General features: G+C 36.0%; 1 protein-coding gene across 3 annotated transcripts in view; it reads right to left on the reverse strand.

The window, feature by feature from the left end:
* The window catches only part of CNTNAP2 (contactin associated protein 2), a 1,137,498-nt gene that overhangs the window by 584,962 nt on the left and 529,133 nt on the right, over positions 1 to 23,403 (reverse strand). For all 3 annotated transcript variants that reach the window (XM_035319470.1, XM_035319471.1, XM_035319472.1), the window contains one exon: positions 18,978 to 19,242. In XM_035319470.1, coding sequence (XP_035175361.1) covers positions 18,978 to 19,242 — 265 coding nt within the window. The remainder of the gene's footprint in view (positions 1 to 18,977; positions 19,243 to 23,403) is intronic.

The raw sequence follows: 23,403 nt of genomic DNA on the forward strand, positions 1-23,403 counted from the left end.
CCGTATTTTTTGTTCAGCATATGGAATACCATTCATAGAATAATACAGTCATTAAGGTTGGAAAAGACCTTCAAGATGGTTGATGATACTCGGGCAGATTGGTGGTTGGACTTGATGATCATGAAGGTCTCTTTCAGCCTCAATGATTCTATGACACACTGATCATATATCTATAAATAAATAAAGTGAACTTTGTAGGGTACTACTTATCAGTGTAATTGATGCCATGTATCTAATTGTGGGTTATAAAAATTACCCCTCAAACTTTGTAATTAATGATATTAGGCAATTTGCCTATACTTGATCTAGTATATCCATAGCTACAGTGCTAGCAACTTGCAAGTTCAAATGACTAAGCTAAGCTACTTTGGATAAGGAAACCTGCAGCTACCAAGTAGTAACTGAATTGAAAAAATAGGTTTCATCTAAACCTAGTAGTAAGAACACACTTTTTTAGTGTTCCTTATAAAAAATCCTCTCATTCTCTTTATTCCACCTTCCTGCACCACACTCCATCTACACATCTTTTAATCCTGCTCCCTGCTGCTGAAGAAAAGCTTTTGTTCAGCTTTACACTCCAAAGAGCAACTCCCACCTGATACTGCCAGTCTGTAATATATGGCTCTCACAGGATGCTGGAAATGTCTGGGTAAATCATCTGGCCTCTGCAACCCACAGTCTTATCTTCATTCTCTTCATGCTTTCTGAGATGTTTCTTCTCACTTACTTTGCCTTTTGAAGAATAAGAAACCAGCAGTAGAAAAGGCATGTTTCTCTGGGAACTTAGCAAGAGACACAAGTAGTGCATATTCCTCCCAGCCCTTACAAAAGACAGAAATTCTGTGCCACCAGCCTCTTTTGATTTTATCATGTCTTAATGTACCTTAGACTTTACAGACAGACACAGTTCCTGGATAAAAGTGATTAAAGGACTGTCTCAGTTACCACTAAAACAAAATGCACTGAAGAAATCATCAGAATACACTTTAATTCTGAGAAACCAAAAGCAAAAGAAAATTAGAAGAGTCAAAATACAGCAGCTTTAACTTCAAAGGCAATATCACAATATGCAAGGATTGGGTGCATAATGTTTTAAAACGTCTCCTTTTGTGCTACTCCTGCAATTTTGTTTTAAGGACACTCAGCTCCAGGTGCAAACTTTTGTTGCTGGGTAATATATTCTGCTAAAGCCTTTAGATTCATAATATTTGTACCAAAAAATCCTGGGACTTTTCCTTTCTTCCATCTTTGTAAAAAATCCGAGAATCTAGGTAATCCGTATGTCACATAGGCATCAAGAGTACTGAGCCTAAAGTGTTACCAGCTGGTGGATAAAGTTCTCTGCTACCTTCACCACCCAAGTTAGAGAGATCTAAATTATTATCTAATGTATTAGACTTTAGTTTGGCTCCTTTCTTCTTACCCAAACTTCTACATATGCTTTGCTTAAGTAATGACTTGGGTTTTCATAATTTGTTGTCAGAAAGACTCAGAAGAGTGGCACTATGTCAGGCTTCAGGTGATGGATGAAGTAGAAGTACAGAAAAAGAGTAAATACTCTGTTAAAGACCATTAAAATCTGAAAAGTCTCGTAAAAATTCACATTCATAGGACAGGTTTTCAATTGATATATTTCCCATCTGTCCATATGCTTGTACACTGCAAGAGCTTGCATGACAAATAAGAAGCATTTGATAATGTTAGTGCTTTTTGATGAATTGGTTAGTTATAACACAATCCAATATAACAATTACCAGGTTATGAAAAACAAATTTAGGATTATTTTTTCAAAATGCATCATTTCTCATAATGATAAATAATAATGTTGAACCTGTGTGTTTATTTATTCATATTAATAATTTGGTTCTGGAAAGACAAACCAGTAGAATCTAAAATATATACTATATGAGTGAGGAGACATATAAAGCAAATATATGAAAGCTGGTGATGTTATGCATTGTGTATGTGGAATTTTCCACAGTTACTATTCTGAAAATCATTTTAGGACTGACTAAAGTGGTATACGACAAGAAATGTCGCTCTGCGTATTTTCATGAGAAAACTTCTGAATGCTTGATTTTGCAACATTAAAGTTAGACTAAGTTCATTCTTAATTAAGAAAAAGAAAACAAGCACAAACTCTCAATCAGTATATCTTTTTAATGTTCTTCAACAGCCTAAAACATTTATTGAATGTTGAAAGAGGATGATCTGAGCACTTTACCAGAACTGTGTCCCTCTTCCATATAGGACAGTGCATTGTGGATTATTCCCATGGTAATTTCAATAGTGCAAAATTTTTTTGAAGTTACAGTTAATTGATCATAAAGGAGTAAAATCTCTCTCTTTTTTTTTTTTTTTTTGTTTTGTTTTGTTTTGTTTTGTTTCTTCCTGTGCTCAAAGAAGGGGAGAAAAAGAAAGAGGTAAAGACTGATCATATTCCTTTTAGCTATCCATGGAACTACAACCCTTCCACTTCTTGTGTGTTAAGAATTTCTTAAATGACAAAGAACAGCATTAAGAAAAGTTCTTAATGTTTAGTCCCAAGGACTCTGCTTGATTTGGCATCCATGAGAAGTGTGAAGAAGTGCATTGTCCATTGATTTTTTAAAAAGTGCAATAGAAAAGATAAGGACTTTGTGTATGTGTGTGTAGGTACCCTCATGGATATTTATGTGTATGGTACCCTCATGTTTAAGAGTGCTTAAACAGACTGGATTTTTTTTAGATGAGTGAGAATTGCAGAAATCTTACTTTTCAACAAACAAGAAATAATTTCTATAGGAGCTAGGAGTTGTTGGTTGGTTGGTTGGTTTTGTTTTAAGATATTTCTCCATGGTATAATTTCCTCAATGGCTTTTGAAGGTTTGACAATTTAGTGCCAATTAATTCTTTTCCTGCAGCTTCTAAAATGTTGTTCTCTTTGCCTTTCAGAATAGTGTGTGAGATTCCTGGCACATGAGAATGAGCAACAGCTGTCATTTCCTTGTAGTCAGCCAAGCAGTCTCTCAAGAGTGCAAGTGGCAGAACTGTATTAGATCTTCCCTACCAGAGATCTACCCAGTACAGTGAGGACCCTTCTTAAAAAGCCCTATTTCAAGCAGAAAATATGACACCAAAATTTAATTAGGTTAATGACTTTGTAACACACTAGATGGCACAACACAGTATTTTGAGCTCATATTTAATTTAAAATTAATAAGAGCTTTTATTTTTGTTGCACGATTGCAGTAACATTTATAAGATTCACCTAGTCATAGCATATAAATTGTATTCTACTATTGTTTTCTACTTACATATTTTTGAACCACTTGCTGCTGCACTTAGATAATGCATAGACTAACTTTTAAAAAATATGTTAAGAAAAACAAGTTCTATTGCAATATCCTTCTCAGAAGCTGTCAGACTCAATTTTTTATAGAATTTAAGTTGGCCTGAGATTCTGATTTCAGTACTGGATGTGGCAGCATCATATTCTTTCCGGGCTCTGCTCTGCGTTGTACAAAAGGCTTTCAAATTCTACTGTTTCCAGTGAGAACTGAGTGTATTTGGCAGCTACTAGAGTACTCAATAACTCAAAATAACATAATATCAAGTTTCCTATGTGATTATGCTGGTTATGAGTGGAGACTAGACCACATTGTTGCTTCAGACTTCTGCATGCCTAGATGTATGAATCACCAAAGAGAACGGACAAACAAAAAAACAAACAAACAAACAAAAAAACAACAACAACAACAACAACAAAAATCAATTTTTCAAATCTATTTGGTAGTTTGGGGTTTCAGCTTAATCTGAAATTTAAGTTCCAAACATTTTGTGTTTGTTTTAGGATTGTGGGTACTCATATGCCTGTTAAAACTTCCAGATGAGCTGGAAGCTTTGTTCCAAACTGAACTTCAGCTATTAATTTGATTCTATTTAGCTCTCTTGTAAGGATGTCAATGATAACCAGAAAATTTAGAACACTAATTACATTTAAAATATTGTAATAGTTCATTCTTAAATTTTACACTGTTTCCTCATCAGTTTAATGACAATACATATCTATTTCTTTGAAGCCAAACCAAATCAAAACCATAATGAATTCCACAAACAAACAAATATTAATAGTATTAATAGTATTTTTCCATAAGTCTTCTTAGCAAGAAGACATAACTGAACAGATAAATGTACTTTCATATACATTTAAATAAATGAAAAATTTTCTCTTGTGCCTATAAAATATATGAGAAAGCCAACCAAAGTGATATGAACATAAAAGTAACATTAGTACTGAATTGCACTTAATGTTTTTCTGTTTATCATTTAAAACAGATTTCTGAAACATTACAGAATTCTTTCAAGCTTGTTGGATTTTTTTTATTTTTATTTTTTTCCCATTAGAAGTGGATGAGGATATATCTTCATGGCTGTTTAGAAAAGTTTTGTGAGAGTTGAATTTACTTTAAGAAACAAACTACAGATCTACTTGTTTAATTTACCTTAAAAAAAAAAAAAAAAAAAAAGTAACACAAACAACAAATGAAACCTTCTAGTATTTAGCTAGTACCGTGTAATCTCTTTGTCTTCTTGTACTTTTATACATAATATTGGTGCTGAAATTTTTTTGAGGACATAATATAAGGCATTGGACCTCAGATCATTTCCATTAATAATAATAATATTATATATATATATATATATAAACTTTAAAAGGTAAAATAGCTATTTCCTTCAGTTGTTTGTACATGACAAATGCTTGTACATAAACAAAGCTTATTTTCTCTGAATATTTGTCAACTGGAATTTAGCACCATATGTGAGAAAACTTCTAAGGAAGTTAAAGCAACTGTTAAATAAGTGAGTACAGCTCAGTTAACAAACCAGAGCAGAATAAAAGCCTCCATAACACATTATATTCTAGCTTTCTGTTGGGCTAGCAATAAAAGACACATAACAAATAAAGTATTGGTATTTATTTATCTACATATAAAAAGCTTATTCGCAATAAGCTTTATTTGTCATTGATTAATTCCTCTCTCAGACTCAATCCGCCTCAGTGTACAGTTACATCTAATTGCTCTTTCTTTCGTACAGCCTTTTTCTGCCCAATCTCACAGATACATGGAGCTTCAGTGACACAAAGCAAGACCTTAACAATTCTGGGAACACTCTGCTCAGGAATAATAATAATAACAAGCTTTCCATGGACTTACGGCATTCCCCTATCACGATTGTTAAATAGCTCACTATTTACTGAAAAAAAATATTAGCTCTCCTTTGCAGAGACATCCAATGTCTCTGATTCACTGTCATGGGAATGGCCAGGGAGACCTGAAGCTGAAAATACCTAAAGAAGCTTTCAGAAAATAAAAAGGATGCTCACTCATTCTACAAACAAACAAACAAACAAAAAAGAAATAAAAAACAATATATTGTGTTCAGCTTCAGAGCTTCTGTTGCATTGTCTGAGTAAGATGATCTTTCTTCTGAGATGGTCATACTTCTGATATTTGTTTCTGCACTTTGCACTTTTAATTTAATTTTATTTTTAATATTATTTAAAAGCCAAAACCTTGTTCTAATTACGGAATAGCCTTAAGGAGACTTATAACACTGATCGCAGGTTCCTAAGCAACAGCACTCAACATTCAAATGTGACTGACTGGTATATGGGACATGCTTCTAGTAACATAACTATTTATTATTAGTAGTAATATTATTAACATTACTTCCAGTCAAAAATTGAGTTGTAAAAATCCACATTTAAGCAGATAAAGACAAAGGGTCCAAGAGCAAAAGGCCTACATTAGGAGAGATCAGAAATAAAAGAATCATGAATCAAAACTCACAGACTTGACAGCATTTTACTACAAACAAAAGCTGAAAAGAAAAGTTTGTACTACACTGATCAAAGCAAAAAAGAAATAGGTACAAGCAGTAGTAAGTACATTTTTTGTGCTCTATGTTTTTTCAACAGAAAAACAAATAACCCAAAGTTTCCTTTTGAGACAAGACATCATCTCAAAGACTTGAAATAATTATTAACTGGCTGTTTGAAAATCACAATCAATCTAAATTTGTCTGAGGTGTAAAAGCACTCAATAAAAATGATTTCTGGTTTTGTTTTTAAACATGCTGATCTACCTACAAAACAAAGCAGAAAATGATAGGAAAAGATTGAATTTGTGGCATTTCAAATATAAATTTTTAAGTATTTTACATAAATATATAAATGTATTTATACAGTATATTAATACTGTAAAACTAAGTATTTGTTTAACAGACACCACTAAGCTGTACTCTGCCTAGTTCTGTGCCTTTGGGTAATGCTTCAATACATGTAGGTCATCCTCTTGAGACCAGATTTTCTGTATAACATACAGCAAAGCTTTACCACAAAGTAAATTTGATCAGACATATCATTTGTTTCTAACACTAGACAATGCAGACTATAGATGATACTATTTCAAGGAAGCACACTCATAGAAATTGCTTTTAATTCTGTCAGTGTCAGTAGAAAATGCCAAAATGATAAAACACATGACTTACTAACCAAAAAATAACCAAACCAGTTACTGCTAAGCTGGTTTACGAGAGCTGCCTCACCCATGAAAAAAAAAAAAAAAAATAATAAATTCAGCCTTTGGGCTAGATATCATCCTGTCATTGATAAAAACCTGGAGGTCAGTAGAAGCACTATGAATTTTAAATGGCATGACTGAAAACAGAATCTTTCCTCTAGCACTTAAATTTTATGCAGCATAAAATATGTATGTATGCTTGACAACTTTTCCTTTCACTATATACAAAAGTGACTCTTTCTTCTCTCTAAAATAACACTGTCAAACCAAGAGGGACTGCCAGAAACCTGTCACAGATAATAATCTATTTGCCCAAGTTTCTGAATAGAAATGAAAAAGAAGATATTGAATGTCAGTTTACAGGACATACATTAAAAGTTCCCTGCCTGTTCCATGTTCTCCTCCCTACCAAAATAATAATAATAATAAAAATATAATGAATTTTAGTTATTTTTTCTCTAATTGCTTAGTGGTATTTTGGTACATATACCTAAAGATTAAAGATAAATAAGATTAGAAGTTTCAAAGTTTTAAAATTCCATGCAAACTCAAATAAGTTTCAAGGACATTTCCACTACAAAGAGTATTTCTGTTTTTATTACAAGTACAAATGCTGAAAATACCTACCTTAAAATAAAATAAACCCTTTTTTCCTTTTTTTTTTTTTTTTTTTTTTTTCTTGCTTTCTGGAGAAGGTAAAAAGGTAGCACTGGGAGTTTTAATTTACTTAAATAATTAATTGTCAGTGGTTCTGCACATTGTTATGTGCCTCCAGCTTGAAGTTTTGGTGCCATTATTTTTAAAAATGATATAACATTGTACATATAACCAACATTAAAGTACATATCATGGTTCAAGACCCTTGATTTTTCAGCCTGTCCTTTTCACATGTAAAGAAAATAAAAGTATTATCTACTAAGTGAAAACTGTGTAACTGTCTCTAGTATTATTTTTTTTTAGTCACTAAAAGGAATTGTTTTCTTGTCCCAGCAGGTTTTTGCACCCACTAAAGCTCCTTTCTGAAACAACAAGTACTGTGTAGTAGTAGGCCACTTTTCCAAACCCGTTAACTTCCCTTTTGTTTCTACTTCTGTAAGTAAACTTAAAGTCTGTAAATACAATATTGACCCTCTGTGTTTTTTGTTTCTGAAACACCACAGGCTGTGTCTAAGTTGTAATCAGGACCAGGGAATGATCTCTGTTCTCCTGGCCAGTTTGCCCAACACAGTTATTGATGTGAATGCAGTAAGCAAAGGCAATAAGAAAAGCAACTACAATTGTGCCAGCAAGTAAAAGTATTTAAGTTATTACAGATGATTAATCATATGTCAGGTTGTCACAAGATGTATTTAGCCAACTGCTTTCTCTCCGAAATAACAATGAAGTAAAAAGTAAAGTTCATATAGTATTGCTACATTTTCTCACTAATCCAGTAAAAATTAAATCTGCTACAACAAGGTGAACTGAAGTCCTAATATAACACAAAGTCCAAACACACTTTTTTCAAGTAATATTAACATCCAAGAAAAAGTGTACAGGAACCATCTCATCCTGTCATTAACAGAAAAACAGTCTTTTATGAAATTAGAAAACATAAGACTATGATGCTGAGTGGTATCCATGTCAGTGCTGAAAGAATTGGCTGAAATTGTTGCAAGGTTACTATCACCTATGAAAAACAATGTTCAGCATAGGTATATGAATGCGAGAAATGGGCTTTCTTAAAATTCTGTTTTTTATGGAAGAGGATGGAGAGCTGGTAAACTACTAAACTGGGGAAAATAATATAACATTTCTGATACCCAGTAATTTACATAGTATAAAAAATTCTTTAATCTCTCTTTATATTACATGAATACTCCATGGTGCCCTTGGGATACTTCTGTCAGGTCAGGATGTGCACAAACACAATAAATACATTTAAAGCTCTTGTCTCTATTGTATCATTTTGTTTAATTATTACTCCACTAAAAGGAAAATAATAGCAGAAAAACAAACAAACAAACAAAAAAACTCAATTACCTTAATCAGCACATGCAAGTCCTGAAAGACCTTCAAACACACACACACACAAGTGTATTTTGTCATGTCCTTTCTCACAGTGCCTTCTTACGGATCCAAGAAGTAATGCTAGCTTTAACTAAACAACCCTAACTTACTAAACCAACCTTCACAGTGAGATTTCTAGTCACATTAGTTTTTATTCAACAAAAATATACAAAGTATCTACTTAAGTAAAAACTCATCTGCTTTACGTAACTCAGTGATATTAGACAACTCTGTAGTGTTCAGAACTAAGGGGCTAATCTTTGAAGTCGCAAGAAAATTTTCACTGATTTGACTCAAGCTTGCCTGGCAACTACTGATGTGGATGGAGTAAGCAAAGGGAACAAGGAAAGCAATAGAAGTTGATTCTGCTTCCTGTTAAATTTACTGGATTAAAAACCAGTCAGAAGTGTAAAATTCCAAATAGTTCTGTCCAGCTCCACTGACATAAATTCCACTAGAAAGCTAAAAATCCTATTTAGGTATTTACTATTGGATCTCTACCTGAATGAAATTCAGTGCAACATAGTGACTGCTCGAACGGTAGTTGCAAAAGGCCTTACTTCATTTTGCAGTATTAAATTACAGAGTGGCCTAAAAAGGTCCCTTCTCAATCTCTTCTATAGCACAGAGGAAAATGAGGCCAAAGTAAATAAATTGAACTTCAGACTCCTGTATACTTTTAGGAAGCTTGTTAAGATAGACAGTCTGCTTTCTTTTCTTCTCGGGTTTCTCCATCCTTGCAAGGTACCAGTGCAACCAACAGTTATATACTTTTATAACACTTCTCAGTAAAGTATCCCAAAATGGTACCACCTAAATTTTAGAATGCATAGCTTGGTGGGCAACTATCCAGTGATAATCAGTGACTGTTGAAGCACAATTCATCAAGAGCAGGGAGCAGGATGTGGCCCTCACCATCCACGAAGAACTGGTTGGTGACCTGCTACGGCACTTGGATGTGCACAAGTCGATGGGGCCGGATGGGATCCACCCAAGGGTACTGAGAGAACTGGCAGAGGAGCTGGCCAAGCCACTATCCATCATTTATCAGCAGTCCTGGCTATCGGGGGAGGTCCCAGCTGACTGGCGGCTAGCAAATGTGACGCCCATCTACAAGAAGGGCCGGAGGGCTGACCCGGGGAACTACAGGCCTGTCAGTTTGACCTCAGTACCAGGGAAGCTCATGGAGCAGATCCTCTTGGGAGTCATCATGCGGCACTTGAAGGGCAAGCAGGCGATCAGGCCCAGTCAGCATGGGTTTATGGAAGGCAGGTCCTGCTTGACGAACCTGATCTCCTTCTATGACAAAGTGTCACGCTGGGTGGACGAGGGAAAGGCTGTGGATGTGGTCTACCTTGACTTCAGCAAGGCTTTTGACACCGTCTCCCACAGCATTCTCCTCAAGAAACTGGCTGCTCTTGGCTTGGACTGGCGCACGCTTCGTTGGGTTAGAAACTGGCTGGATAGCCGGGCCCAGAGAGTTGTGGTAAATGGAGTCAAATCCAGTTGGAGGCCAGTCACTAGTGGCGTCCCCCAGGGCTCAGTGCTGGGGCCGGTCCTCTTTAACATCTTCATCAATGATCTGGACGAGGGCATTGAGTGCACCCTCAGTAAGTTTGCAGATGACACCAAGTTAGGTGCGAGTGTCGATCTGCTCGAGGGTAGGAAGGCTCTGCAGGAGGATCTGGATAGGCTGCACCGATGGGCTGGGGTCAACTGCATGAAGTTTAACAAGGCCAAGTGCCGGGTCCTGCACCTGGGGCGCAATAACCCCAAGCAGAGCTACAGGCTGGGAGATGAGTGGTTGGAGAGCTGCCAGGCGGAGAAGGACCTGGGAGTGATAGTGGACAGTCGGCTGAATATGAGCCAGCAGTGTGCTCAGGTGGCCAAGAAGGCCAGCAGCATCCTGGCTTGTATCAGAAATAGTGTGACCAGCAGGGCTAGGGAGGTGATTGTCCCCCTGTACTCGGCTCTGGTGAGGCCGTACCTCGAGTACTGTGTTTAGTTTTGGGCCCCTCGCTACAAGAAGGACATCGAGGTGCTTGAGCGGGTCCAAAGAAGGGCGACGAAGCTGGTGAGGGGCCTGGAGAACAAGTCCTACGAGGAGCGGCTGAGGGAGCTGGGCTTGTTCAGCCTGGAGAAGAGGAGGCTCAGGGGCGACCTTATCGCTCTCTACAGATACCTTAAAGGAGGCTGTAGAGAGGTGGGGGTTGGCCTGTTCTCCCACGTGCCTGGTGACAGGACGAGGGGGAATGGGCTAAAGTTGCGCCAGGGGAGTTTTAGGTCAGATGTTAGGAAGAGCTTCTTTACTGAAAGGGTTGTGAGGCATTGGAACAGGCTGCCCAGGGAGGTGGTGGAGTCACCATCCCTGGAAGTCTTCAAAAGACGTTTAGATGTAGAGCTTAGGGATATGGTTTAGTGGGGACTGTTAGTGTTAGGTTAGAGGTTGGACTCGATGATCTTGAGGTCTCTTCCAACCTAGAAATTCTGTGATTCTGTGATTCTGTGAAAACATTAACTAATCAGTTTCCTTAGTAGAAAAAGCCTTCAATCAAGAACTCTATTTCTTGTTCTGACAAGTTTGAGAGCATACTGTACTGAGATGCAGAAAGAGACTACAAGAAAACCATGAATAATGAACTCTATAGGTATGTCTGTTTCTCAGTTCTCTGTAACCCACAAATAAATAAATAAATAAATAGTTACGCTATTCATGTAGCTGCATTCACTGCTTGAAGTCATTAGCAAAAAATAAATATAAAAAGAGACAGAGAGAGAAACAAAATGAGGCATGTATGGGAAGAAAACAAAAAAACAACAGGGATATTCAGACTCTTCTAAGTCGTCAAGCTTCCATGGACAGAATTTGTGTCTCATCTTGATCATTCTGAAAAGTGTCTCACAGGTATCTGCCTTCATTTAGTAATGTTCAGTGTATAACCTAGTATCAGTAATATGGGAAAGACATGATGGGAAATGTTATTTTTCCACCAGAAGTGCACTTTTGATCCGTGTATACACATTCTCTATTTAAACCCTCATTTAGCAACAGAGGCAAAAGTACTTCTAAATTCCCACATAAACACCTCTGGGAATTTTCACTGGAAGAGTACAACTTTAGATCAGTCAGACAGTAACATGTTATTACCTTGAGGATGTTATCTTAACCCGAGGTCTAAAATATAAATGAACTGTGATTCAGATGACTTGAGACCTAGCAGAAAGAGGTGTGGAAAGCTTCCCAAAAGGATTACATGGGGAGAAGACTTATTTATTTAATGTGGATAAATATGAGAAAATGGGATAATCATATCCCAAGTATTAATAAGTTTATGGTTGAGAAGAGGAACTAAAGACAGCCCTGAGCAGCAGCTGTGATACAGAAGATTTTAACTAGAAAAATTGGAACAGGAAAAAAAGTAGCTCCAAGCAGATTAATTCAATTTAATGGCAGAAGATTTTGGACACTGAAAAATTCTCTGTTAAGGTATTATGGGCAAAAGAAGATGTTCCCTTTGTACTGTGGGACAGAATCCAGAGGATCGTCACAGAGCCTGTTCCGCTTAAGCTGAGCAGACAATATTTAGAGTTGAAAGATCTCTTTTTAGATTTGAAACAGTCTATAAAAAGCCATCAAGTGAGAAGGTATATGCTTGATTAAATTAAGAGATCATTTCTTGTTACCTATCAGCATGAAAACTGCCTTTTCTCCAGAGGCACAGAAGTTGTTTTCTATACTAAAACAGGGATTTAGGGTTTTCTGTAAAGAATGTCAGGAAGCAACTAGATGATTTCTCAGGACTGCTATTTTGAATGTTACTACCATTATTTCTTCAGCCAAAGCAACATTCTTCATTTTTGTTAGTGGGTTACCAATTTTTCCATATGTTGAAAGCTTTCAAAAACTTTTGCTTCACTGGGAAAGAATTTGGATAAAGTTTCTGAAACAGGTAGATATAACTTGGCAGAAGGAAAGAAGGTAATTGGGACACAGACTGCGACTTCATTATGCAATGAACAGCATTTGCTGGTGACTTTTGGAAATATGGTGAGAGTTTTTTGGAAAAGAGATACATAGGAGTCTGACATTTTCCAGTTGTTGATTTATTCTGTGCTCAAGAAAGAAGACATCAGCATGTACAAGCTTATAAATAAATACAATTTCAACAACAATTTATACCTCTAATTTTAAGATCACAATTTTTGAGTAGGTTGTAAACAGGTGGCATATACTAAAATGAAATGATTTTATGAACTGCAGCAGAAAATCAGAATTCTTTGGTATTGCAAACTATATTAGACTGTGTTTAAAAACTTCTTCCAGAAAGCAATAACACTTCTTTCCTTAACCTGCTTAGCCCAGTACTGCAGCCATCACTCCCTTGGGTAAATCCAACAATTTCCAGGAAGTTTCCCTGAATGTATGCCCATGATGCCAAAAGCAGAATTTGCTCCAAAACTATATGGAGCAGTAAAAATAAATCTCTTGACTGTTTCTCTCCTATTATTATGCTGGGAGATACACAATTGTGAAGATATTAATCACAGTTTACTCTGTATAGAAAAATCAATAGAATGTTTAACTCTTGATTTATACACAAGCCTTAAGTAATTCACCTGTGCAATTTTCCACTGTCAATAGCTTTTTTCTTCTAATTAAATCTTCTTTATTTCAGCTTCCAGTGGGCCTGATTTTTCTCTTAGTAGCAGCAGTTTATTATAAAATCTGTAAGCAATAAAATGGTGGTAGTGTTTGAATAGGACCAATGTAAGAAAAAGGAAAATTGAGGGCTGTTGACTTTGTACAACAGATTTGCCAGTCTGATCACAGCTATACTGTGTTTACTAAATATTTAATGGAATGCTGGATGCGATTTATATATATATATATGTATATATATTTTTAATGTTCAGATCTCTATTTTAAAGGAACAAACAGCAAGATCATAGAAAAAGGAGAAAGTCTCAGAAGATATTAAGTCTTCAAGACTTACCCTTGTCTCTTTCATATGCACTGAAGACTGAAGGCTAAGCTACATATTAAAGTAAAATATTCTGGTATAATCAAATTTTTTTTTATGGGCAAAGGAGTGTACGTTTTATCAATACAGTCAAAAATTATCACTACTTATTAACAAGCTTTTTATTGTCATCACCTAGCTAAAACCCAGGGATCAGACACTAGTTGTTTTTCTGTTGTTAAACAAACTACAGCTATCTCAAGTGAATCCTGAAATTTTGATTTGCCAGGTCAACAGAAATTCAATTGCCTTTTTCTGGTAGAGCAAAAATAATATGTACTAGGCTGTAATATAACCACCCTCACTCTTTTCAACACTCTTATGGAAAATGGTATGAATATAATGAAATGTTCATAATACAGGTTATTAAATGCATTAATCAGAGGTATAGAGATTAGGCAGAGGCTTGAAAAATGTGACTGAATGCATTAAAAAAAATAATAATAATACATGGTATCTATCATTAAAGAAGAAAATAAAATTCATTTTTTGCAAAGCAAAAATAACTTCAGAAAGTTATCCAGAAACTGATAAGGCTGTTATCAACTACCTGTGATTTTTTTTAAAGTCACAACAATGGAATGAAAGATTGAATTAAGGCACAACAGACAGCTGAAATGCCTTTTACTTAGGCCAAATTTTGAATTCCAACCCACCAAATGAAAAGCTTCAGATACACAAAACCATTTTAATAATAAAAATATTATTTAAAAAAAAAAAAAATGTTTCATAAATAACTTACTAGGATGACATAGTTCTAATAAAGGTGAAGACAATACATTAAGAAATCAAGACAAATTCATGAATATAGTGAAATCTTCGGTGGGTAGATTATGGGGTCAAATAAATGAAAAAACAGTTTAATACTTTTTAGAAGACCAAAGGACAAAAACAAATAAGACCTAAAAACACTTGCTGTGATCTTCTAAAAAAGATGTCCCTGACAAAACAGAAAAGACAACTGATGACAATAGGCAAGGATCTCTGGAATGAAAAGAAAACTATTAAAACAGACTGCCTGCTGGCAACTCTCAATTTCTGTGATGTTAAATGTAAAACAATGGTTCTTTCCATATTCCAATGAATTGCCTACAATGTATTGAAAGTTTTGGTTTTTTTTGTTTGTTTTTTTTGTTTGTTTGTTTTTGTTTTTTCACTGCCTGCTATGTAAAATTTTCATTGTCACTGTATTTACACATTACATTTTTTTCCTCACTCATACTTTATATTTGACCACCCTTCAATTGAAAAATTCAAAAAACACCTGCAACTAGGTTGTGATTTTAGTTAGCTTAATTCTATGTATTTCCCAATAGACAAAAGTAAAGTTATTCCTACCTTGCACATGCAGTTACATAAAAAAATGCACACTTGACTTCATAGAAAAGTCTGCCTTGCCAGCTGTAAGTAAAACAAAACCAAACAAGCACAACAAAACAAGCAAACAAAATTGTGCATCTTATTTATATAGGACTGCAACAATCAGAAAGTCTTTTGCCAAAGCCAGACAACTTTGACTTCTACATGAGTCCAGGAGATTTATATGCTGAAGTTTATTAATTCCCTGCATAAGAAGGTAACAAGAAGCTTGCTGTGACATTAGGCTCAAAACAGTGGCATTCATTCTGCAGTCTTCCCTGAGAGGTGTCATATTTTACTCTTACGAATATACAATTAATTATGAATATACAATTAATTTCACATGCACTGAATTAAGTAGCAAGAAAAAAAAAAAAAAAATCAAGGCTTTCACAGGACAACTAAGTAAACATAAAAGGTCCATACAATGAAAATGAAATAATACGTTTCTTTTTTATTATGGTGAAAACTATAATGACAAATGAAAGTACTAACTCTTCAAGATATCCAGACTAAGGATGGAGACTTCGAAAAATGGAGACTAAGAAAAATGTTACAGCAATACAAATGAATGGGTGCATGTGATCTTTGGGATATTATGTGAACCGACTATATAGACTGAAAAGACTTGCTCCGAAGATTATTCAATTCAGAGTATTTCAGAATAAATTCAGAATTTCACATTGCCTGGTTTCACATTGCAGGACTTGAGGAATTTTTGTTGCTGTAGGGGAAGGTCTGGAAAAACTAAACCTAACCTTTCAGCAGTTTTCATGTCTGTTTACTTTCCAGAATGCAAACTTAAGGCAATCTGAAAATTGGGTTCATTACAAGATAACCATTGATCAAAATGAGTAATGAGTTGGTAAAATCTTTATTTGTCATAATATTTGATAAACAATCAATAGTGAAATCTTTCCAGGACCAAAAAGGTACAAGGAAGTGCATGAAGAAGTATCAGGGTTAGTCACTTCTATGTGTAAGCTGGAGTTTTCAGTAGACATAGCTAAATAAGAAAGCATGAGGCTGATAAATACCTGTTTTTCCTAACTATGACATGCCAGCACCTTAAAAAAAAAAAAAAAAAAAATCTTGTTCAAGACCCTAGAGTATAACCAAAGCAATACTTAGTTCTTTCATGCGTGTATTTATATAACAAGGCAATGAAACTAACTTGTAAGCTACAGTATTGATTTCTGTGCTCAAAAAAAAATCTAATGCTGGAATAAAAATTAATATATTTTTCATTAAAAATGTTCATTTTACAAAACAGGTGAATTCTGATTTCTTGTTATTACTATTCAAATTTTATTCACTTCTATATTTAAACAATTCAATTCACCTTATGCTCAGCTGTATTTCATTAATGAGGTGAAAAGAGAATACTCCTTCACAAATGAATTATTACTCTGCTTTTAACCTTTTCTAATTAAAATATATATATATATTTTACGTTTCCTTAACTCCCTATTTATATTACTGACTACAGAGATAACATTTTCAACAGTAAATCAAACAGTAAACATAAAAAAACATCGCCATTCATTGCAGTCAATGCTATCACTGAAGACTGAAATACCTTCACTATAGAATTAAGAAAAATTTTGGCTAAATAACTAGGTGATATATACAATGCTCCAAATAATTTGTGTATGTGTGTGTATATCTAGACCTATTTGTAATCAACTTCGTACTTTCCAACTCATAATTAGGTCGTGACTTTGCTAACAAATGGACGTGACATTGCAAACATCATACTGGCCATAGCTGATCCAAAAATGCCCATATTTAGAAGGAAAGTACAATTTAGCAAAATCATAGAATCATACAATGCTTTGAGTTGCAAGGGACCTTCAATGATCATCTAGATCCAACCCTCCTGCCATGAGCGGGGAAATCTCTCACTAAATTACACTGCCCAAAGCCACATCAACCTGACCTTGAACAACTTCAAGGAGAGGGCATCCACAGCTTCCCTGGGCAACCTGTTCCAGTGCCTCACCACTCCCATAGTGAATAATTTCTTATTTATATCAAATATAAATCTACTCATTTACCCATTGTTACCCACAAAACCCTAAACATATAATACGTATATATATAAATCTACCCTTTTACCCATAAAACTGTTACCCATTGTCCTGTCAATACATGCCTTTGTAAAAAGTTTCTCCCTGTCTTTCTTATAAGCAACCTTCAAGTCTCACCAGAGCCTTCTCCAGGTTAAAATAAACCAAACATCTCTCTCAGACATTCTTTGTAGGAAAGGTGCTCCAGTCCTCTGATCATTTTTGTGGCCCTCTACTGGACTTGCTTTAAGAGGTTCATGTCTTTCTTGTGCTATGACCTGGATGAAGTAATCTCGATGGGGTCTCACGACAGCAGAGTAGACAGAGTAGAGGGGGAGAATCACGTCCCTCAACTTGCTGGTCATGTTTCTCTTGATGCAGCCCAGGATACAGTTAGCTTTCTGGGCTGCAAATGCACATTGCCAGCTCATGTTGACCTACTTGTAACCAACACCCCCAAGTCCATCACCTCAGAGCTGGTCTCAATCCATTCACCAACCAGCCTGTATTTGTGATTGGGATTGCCCCAGTCCAGATGCAGGACCTTGCACTTGGCTTTATTGAACTTCATGAAATTCACACAGGCCCACCTCTCAAGCCTGTCTAGGTCCCTCTGGATGGCATCCCTTCCTTCTGTTGTGCTGTCTGTGCCACTCAGCTTCATGTCATGCACAAAATTGTTGAGGGTGCACTCTATCCCGCTCTCTATATCATTACTAGACATTAAATAGAAGCGGTTGCTCTACAGATCCCTGAGGGACACCATTCATCTCTGATCTCTGCCTATACCTAGAGCCATTAACTGCAACTCTCTGGATGTGGCCATCCAGCCAGTTACTTATCCACTGCATAGTCTACCCTTCAAATCCACTTCTCTCCAATCTGGAGACAAGGATCTTGTGTGGAACCATGTCAAAGGCCTTAGGGAAGTCTAGGTATATGACATGAGTTACATTTCCCTTGTCCACTGATGTAGTCACTCCATTATAGAAGACAGATGTTGACCATACTAGATTGGTCATGCATGATTTGCCCTTCCTGAAGTCATGCTGGCTGTCTCAATTCACCTCCCTACCTTTACATATGTCTTAACATGACTGTTAGAAAATCTGTTCCATGATTTTCCCAGGCACGGAGATGAGGTTGCCTGGTCTGTAGTTCCTGGGGTCTTCCTTTCTACCCTTTTTAAAAATTGGAGTGACATTTCCCTTTTCAGTCACCAGGGAGTCCACCTGACTGCCATGACTTTTCAAATATGATGGAGGGTGTTGTGGTAACTACACCAGCCAGTTCACTCAGGACCCTGGGATGCATCAAGTATTTTTAAAGGACTTATCAACTAAAACAAACACACACCTTAACTTCCAGAAACAAACCTAATGATTATAATTCTTTTACACAGTATTTTTTCCAAAACTTCCTTAGGCAGGTACTGAAAGCTTTGTTACTTCTCCAGCATGACTCTGCAGAATATATATATATATATATATATATATTTTTTTTTTTTTTTTGAGAGACAGAGGGCTTCCATATTATTAGCCTACTCTCCCCACAGGGATATAATATCATTGCCTGTTGAAAGCACATATTTTTGCAGAGAAGACTGAAAGACTCGTGGAAAAAAAAGAAAGTAAGAAGCAACGCTACCTCACAGTCAAGGAGTGATACGTCTTCTTGTCTTGATCACAGAATAAGAATACTTGTCTCTTATCTAACAACTGTTTTCTTCTACTTCTTACTCTTTGAGATGCATAATAAAGGATCTGATTAAGTATGAATAAATGTACTGTTACAACTTCAATTTTAAATTTTGTAAAGCAATTTTTCCAATTTTGAAGTCCATTATTCTTTTAAACAACATCAACAAAAAATATATCAATTAAAAAAAAATCGGCAACAAAAAATACACTTACCTGATGAGATGTCTATTCGGTTCTTCTTGATTTGGGTGACATTGATGTGAACACTGACTTTGCCTTCATTAATGTCAATCTCAACATTGCCCAGGCCATCTGCAAAGTTGCTGAAGACAAGAAGTCCATTGGGGTTCCAGGTTCGGAAAAGGAAACTGACTGAAAACAGATCCTGGCTTGGGCGACCAGGAACCTCAAGGTAACTGGTGGCATTGAAAAAGACAGGCACTGTATGTGGCTCCACACAAGAAAAACTTAAATTTCCCTAAGTAAAACACACACAAAAAAGCAAAAACATAAGCAAAATTTTAAGATTCCACTAAATTCACAGCTACCTCTAGAAAAGCATTCTAGGTTTCATTCAATCCAGAGACTACTGTAGTCAATGTAAGCTCCATGTAAAAATGTGTTATTAGTATTAGCATTATTGTTATTATTATAAAGTGTTGACATTTCTGTTTTGCCTAGAGGCTTCTGCCAAAGAAGTGACCTAATTATATTTTGCACTGTGCATACACATAGTAAGAGGCAGTCTCTGCCCTGAAGAGTTGTAGTCTAACAAAAAGCTTAGGGGAACGCATTAATATTCCCAGTTCAAAGATGATGAAATGAATCCAAGAGAAACTTGAACTTGTTCATGGTAACCAAAGAGATCTATAAAAGGGCAATAGTTCATGAAATAAAGTTTTCAAAATACCTTTATATTACCATGTCAAATCAGTACAAAGTGTGAGGTTGTAAAAGAAGAACATATAATACCTTGTGAACACCTAGCTTCTCTGTTATGTTTTCTGATGTATAATACTAGATAAGCTAATACTTTATTTCATGAAGTTGAGTGATTTGGAGTAGCTGATCATGAACAATGCCTAATATATTTGGTCAATTAATCATTTTCTCTGTGAAAAAAAAAGTTGAGATGTGCACACTATAAAATTTCACTCTTAGGGAAACTGACAAAAATCCAGTCAGGTATACTGATCGCAAAAGCTTTAAAACATACCTGTAAATAAGACCAGAGTTACAGACATAAATTTTTCACTCCGGTTCAGATGTCATTTCTTATGAGAGAACACAATGGCAGGCTGTATTATAGACATCATTTTTTTTTCCTTAGAAATAATAAGCAATGTAAAGCTCTTATTTTAAACCACATTCCTCTAAGGAGATCTCTGTCCAGAACTGATATTTTAATGCTTCAATGAGTAGAACAGAATTGCTCTACTGAAGAACTGTTCTACCATGTGGCAAAGAGGACCTTGTTCTATGGTTAAGTTTTCTGACACACTGTGGCAATTTCAATTTAATTCGATAAGGAAAGATTTTGTCTGATGCAGTCAGTATCAGATGATCAGAGCAGCAGCTCCATTGCCACTTACTTCAACATTAAAAATGATTAAGGATTGAACAACATTTTCAGAGGTACTTAGATTTTAGATAGAAGGTTCATCTGAGCACTGTTCAGAATCCCAGTCAGAGTAAGACATAATTGTTAGCATATAAATATTTTAAACTCCAACTTACTTTCTGTTACATATCGTTCCTTTCATGCAAAGCATATTTTTTATTATTCATAGTGTAGAAATGCACCTGAAAAAATCACCTTGAGGGAAACTAGAGCATTTGCATGCCAGACAGTAACTTTCTAAGATGTGTGGGTGGAAGTCCTAAGTAAATTTTTTTAGAAGTACTTGTTTTCAATTGGAGATGGGCTAGATAATATCATAAGGAAGCAAGATTGTGTACCCATTTACCAATGTCCTAAAAAATCTCTCTTTAAAGGAAAGAAAACACCTTACCTATGTCATAGTATGATACCCCCTATGTGGCAGATTCAGTTTCTTATTTAGTATTGCTATGTCACAACTAACTAAATAAAAATAATAAAGACTTTATTGATTTATTCTCAGATTTATTTCTCAGATTTATTCTTATATGTATTCTGTATAACTACCTCTTTTTCCTACAGAGTATCAGAAATTATACTGCCACACAGTCTACTTATACTAGCCAATAAAACAAGTAGTAGCTAGACTATTAGGTTACCTCCATTATGAATCACAAAACATTAGAATTTCCATTACTCTAGAACTAAGGAAGAGATTTCTCTTTGCTGATCTCAAAAAAAAAAAAAAAAAAAAAAAAAAAAAAAAGATTTGTTCCTATCTTTATGATAAAATTGCAACATCAGAAAACATGTTCTTTTTGTATACCACGTATATTCCATGGGTAAAAAAATACATTTAAGGAGAGATTTTCAGATTTTCATTTCAAGCTTTCAGCCAACTAAACACTATTTTGAAATAGCTAATGTATTTGTTTGGATACTTTCAGTCTGAATATTTCCAAGCGTGATACACATATTTTGGTTAAACCATAGGTTTTACATACAGAAAAAAAAAAAAAAAAAAAAAAAAAAAGGAATTTGGATGAAATACACTCTGCAATCCTTTGTTAACATTCTCAGTGTAGTAGTCATACCATGGATTAGAAATATATTTTGTTACATAGACAAGGTAATTCAGTGTAGGCACAGAGGACAAAAACATTTTGTAAGAGCTTGCATCTTAAAATTCAGTCAAAGACACTAATCACAGGTGACAATTAAGAAGCACTCAGAAAGCATTTTGTTAGACATTTGTAAGTTTCTCTTTTTGTCTCGTTACTGTGAGGAAGTAACAATTTCCTCATAAAAAGAAGGCTTTCATATCCTGATGCATGAGACACTTGCATGTATAACACCTATTAAGGTTAATGGAACCAAATCCATTCAAATCCTTTTTCACATCAGTGAGCTCATTTATCATAAACACTAACTGCGTTAGAGATTTCTTGAGAAAGTAACATATAATTCTAATTTCTCTGTTAGCTAAAATGGTATTTTCCCTGTTGAGACATTTAGATTAATCTGAACTGGATTCCCAATTCCCACTAAGAGTGTACTTCACAAAAGGACTGTCTTAAATTAAGCCCATTGGATACACATTGTTCACATTGGTCTAGGCTAAAAATTAGAACTAATTTGCAGCTTGTCTCTGTAAAAGCATCCCTGTTTTTCAAAGAGAAAGAGATCCTTTTGTGTAGATTCAGAATAATTTCTGAATCCCAAGCCCCAGAAGGCAAAGGCAGGGACTGGGAGAACAGTCCACTGTAGGAGCTTTGAGACCACTTAAGGAACCTAAGGGTGTACAAGTCCAAGGGGCCTAATGAGATACACCTGCGGGTCCTGAAGGAACTGGCAGATGAAGTCACTAAGGCACTATCCATCATATTTGAGAAGTCATCTCAGTACAGTGAAGTTTCCAGTAACTGAAAGAGAGGAAGCATAACCTTCATTTTCAATAGGGAAAAAAAGAAGACCCAGGGAACTACAGTCATGTCAGCCCTTACCTCTGTGCCTGGAAAGATCATGGATCCTCCTAGAAACTCAGCTAAGGCACATGGAAAATAAGGAGGTGATTGGTGACAGCCAATGTCTTCACTAAAGGCAGATCAAGCCTGACAAATCTGGTGGCCTTCTACAACAGGGTTACAGCATTAGAGGATAGGGAAAGAGCAACTAATGTCATCTACCAGGACTTGTGCAAAAGCATTTGACACTGTCCCCCATGATATCCTTGTCTTTAAATTGGACAGACATGGATCTGATGGATGACACACTCAGTGGATAAGAAATTGGATAGATGGCTGCACTCAGTATCGGAACAGTTGCTGTTTGACATCTTCGTTGGTAGACAGTGGGATCAATTGCACTCTCAGCAAGTTTGCTGATGACACCGAGTGTGGTGCAGTTGACACACTGGAGGGAAGGGATGCCATCCAGAGGACTTGGGGGTGTTGGTTGACAAGTAGGTCAACATGAGCTGGTAATGTTCGCTTGCAGCCCAAAAAGCCAACCATACCCTGGATTACATCAAAAGAAGCATAGCCAGCAGGTTGAGGTCCTTCTCTACTCTGCTCTTGTGAGACTCCATCTGGAGTACTGCATTCAGCTCTGGTGCCCCCAGCACACAAACGAGTTCAGAGGAGGGCCATGAGGGGGACCAGAGGGCTGGAGCACCTCTCCTGTGAAGACAGGTTAAGGGAGTTGAGATTTTTCAGCCTAGAGAAGAGAAGGCTCTGGTGAGACCTTAAACCCATATTCCATTACCTAAAGATGTCTTACAAGAAGGCAGGAGAGGGATTATTTGTCAGGGAGTGTAGTGACAGGACAAGGGTTAACAGTCTTTAAAAAGAGCATATTTCTATCAGGTATTAGGAAGTAATTATCCACTCAGAGGGTGAATGAAGGTTATGAAACAGGTTGCCCAGAGAAGCTGTGGATGTGGCATCCCTGGAAGTGTTCAAGGCCAGACTGGATGGGGCTTTGAGCAACCTGGTCTAATGGAAGGTATGTGTCCCCCCATGGTAGGGAGGGTGGAACTAG

The sequence above is a fragment of the Oxyura jamaicensis genome, chromosome 2 (assembly GCF_011077185.1).
Source record: "Oxyura jamaicensis isolate SHBP4307 breed ruddy duck chromosome 2, BPBGC_Ojam_1.0, whole genome shotgun sequence".
In the NCBI taxonomy this organism is placed as follows: domain Eukaryota; kingdom Metazoa; phylum Chordata; class Aves; order Anseriformes; family Anatidae; genus Oxyura; species Oxyura jamaicensis.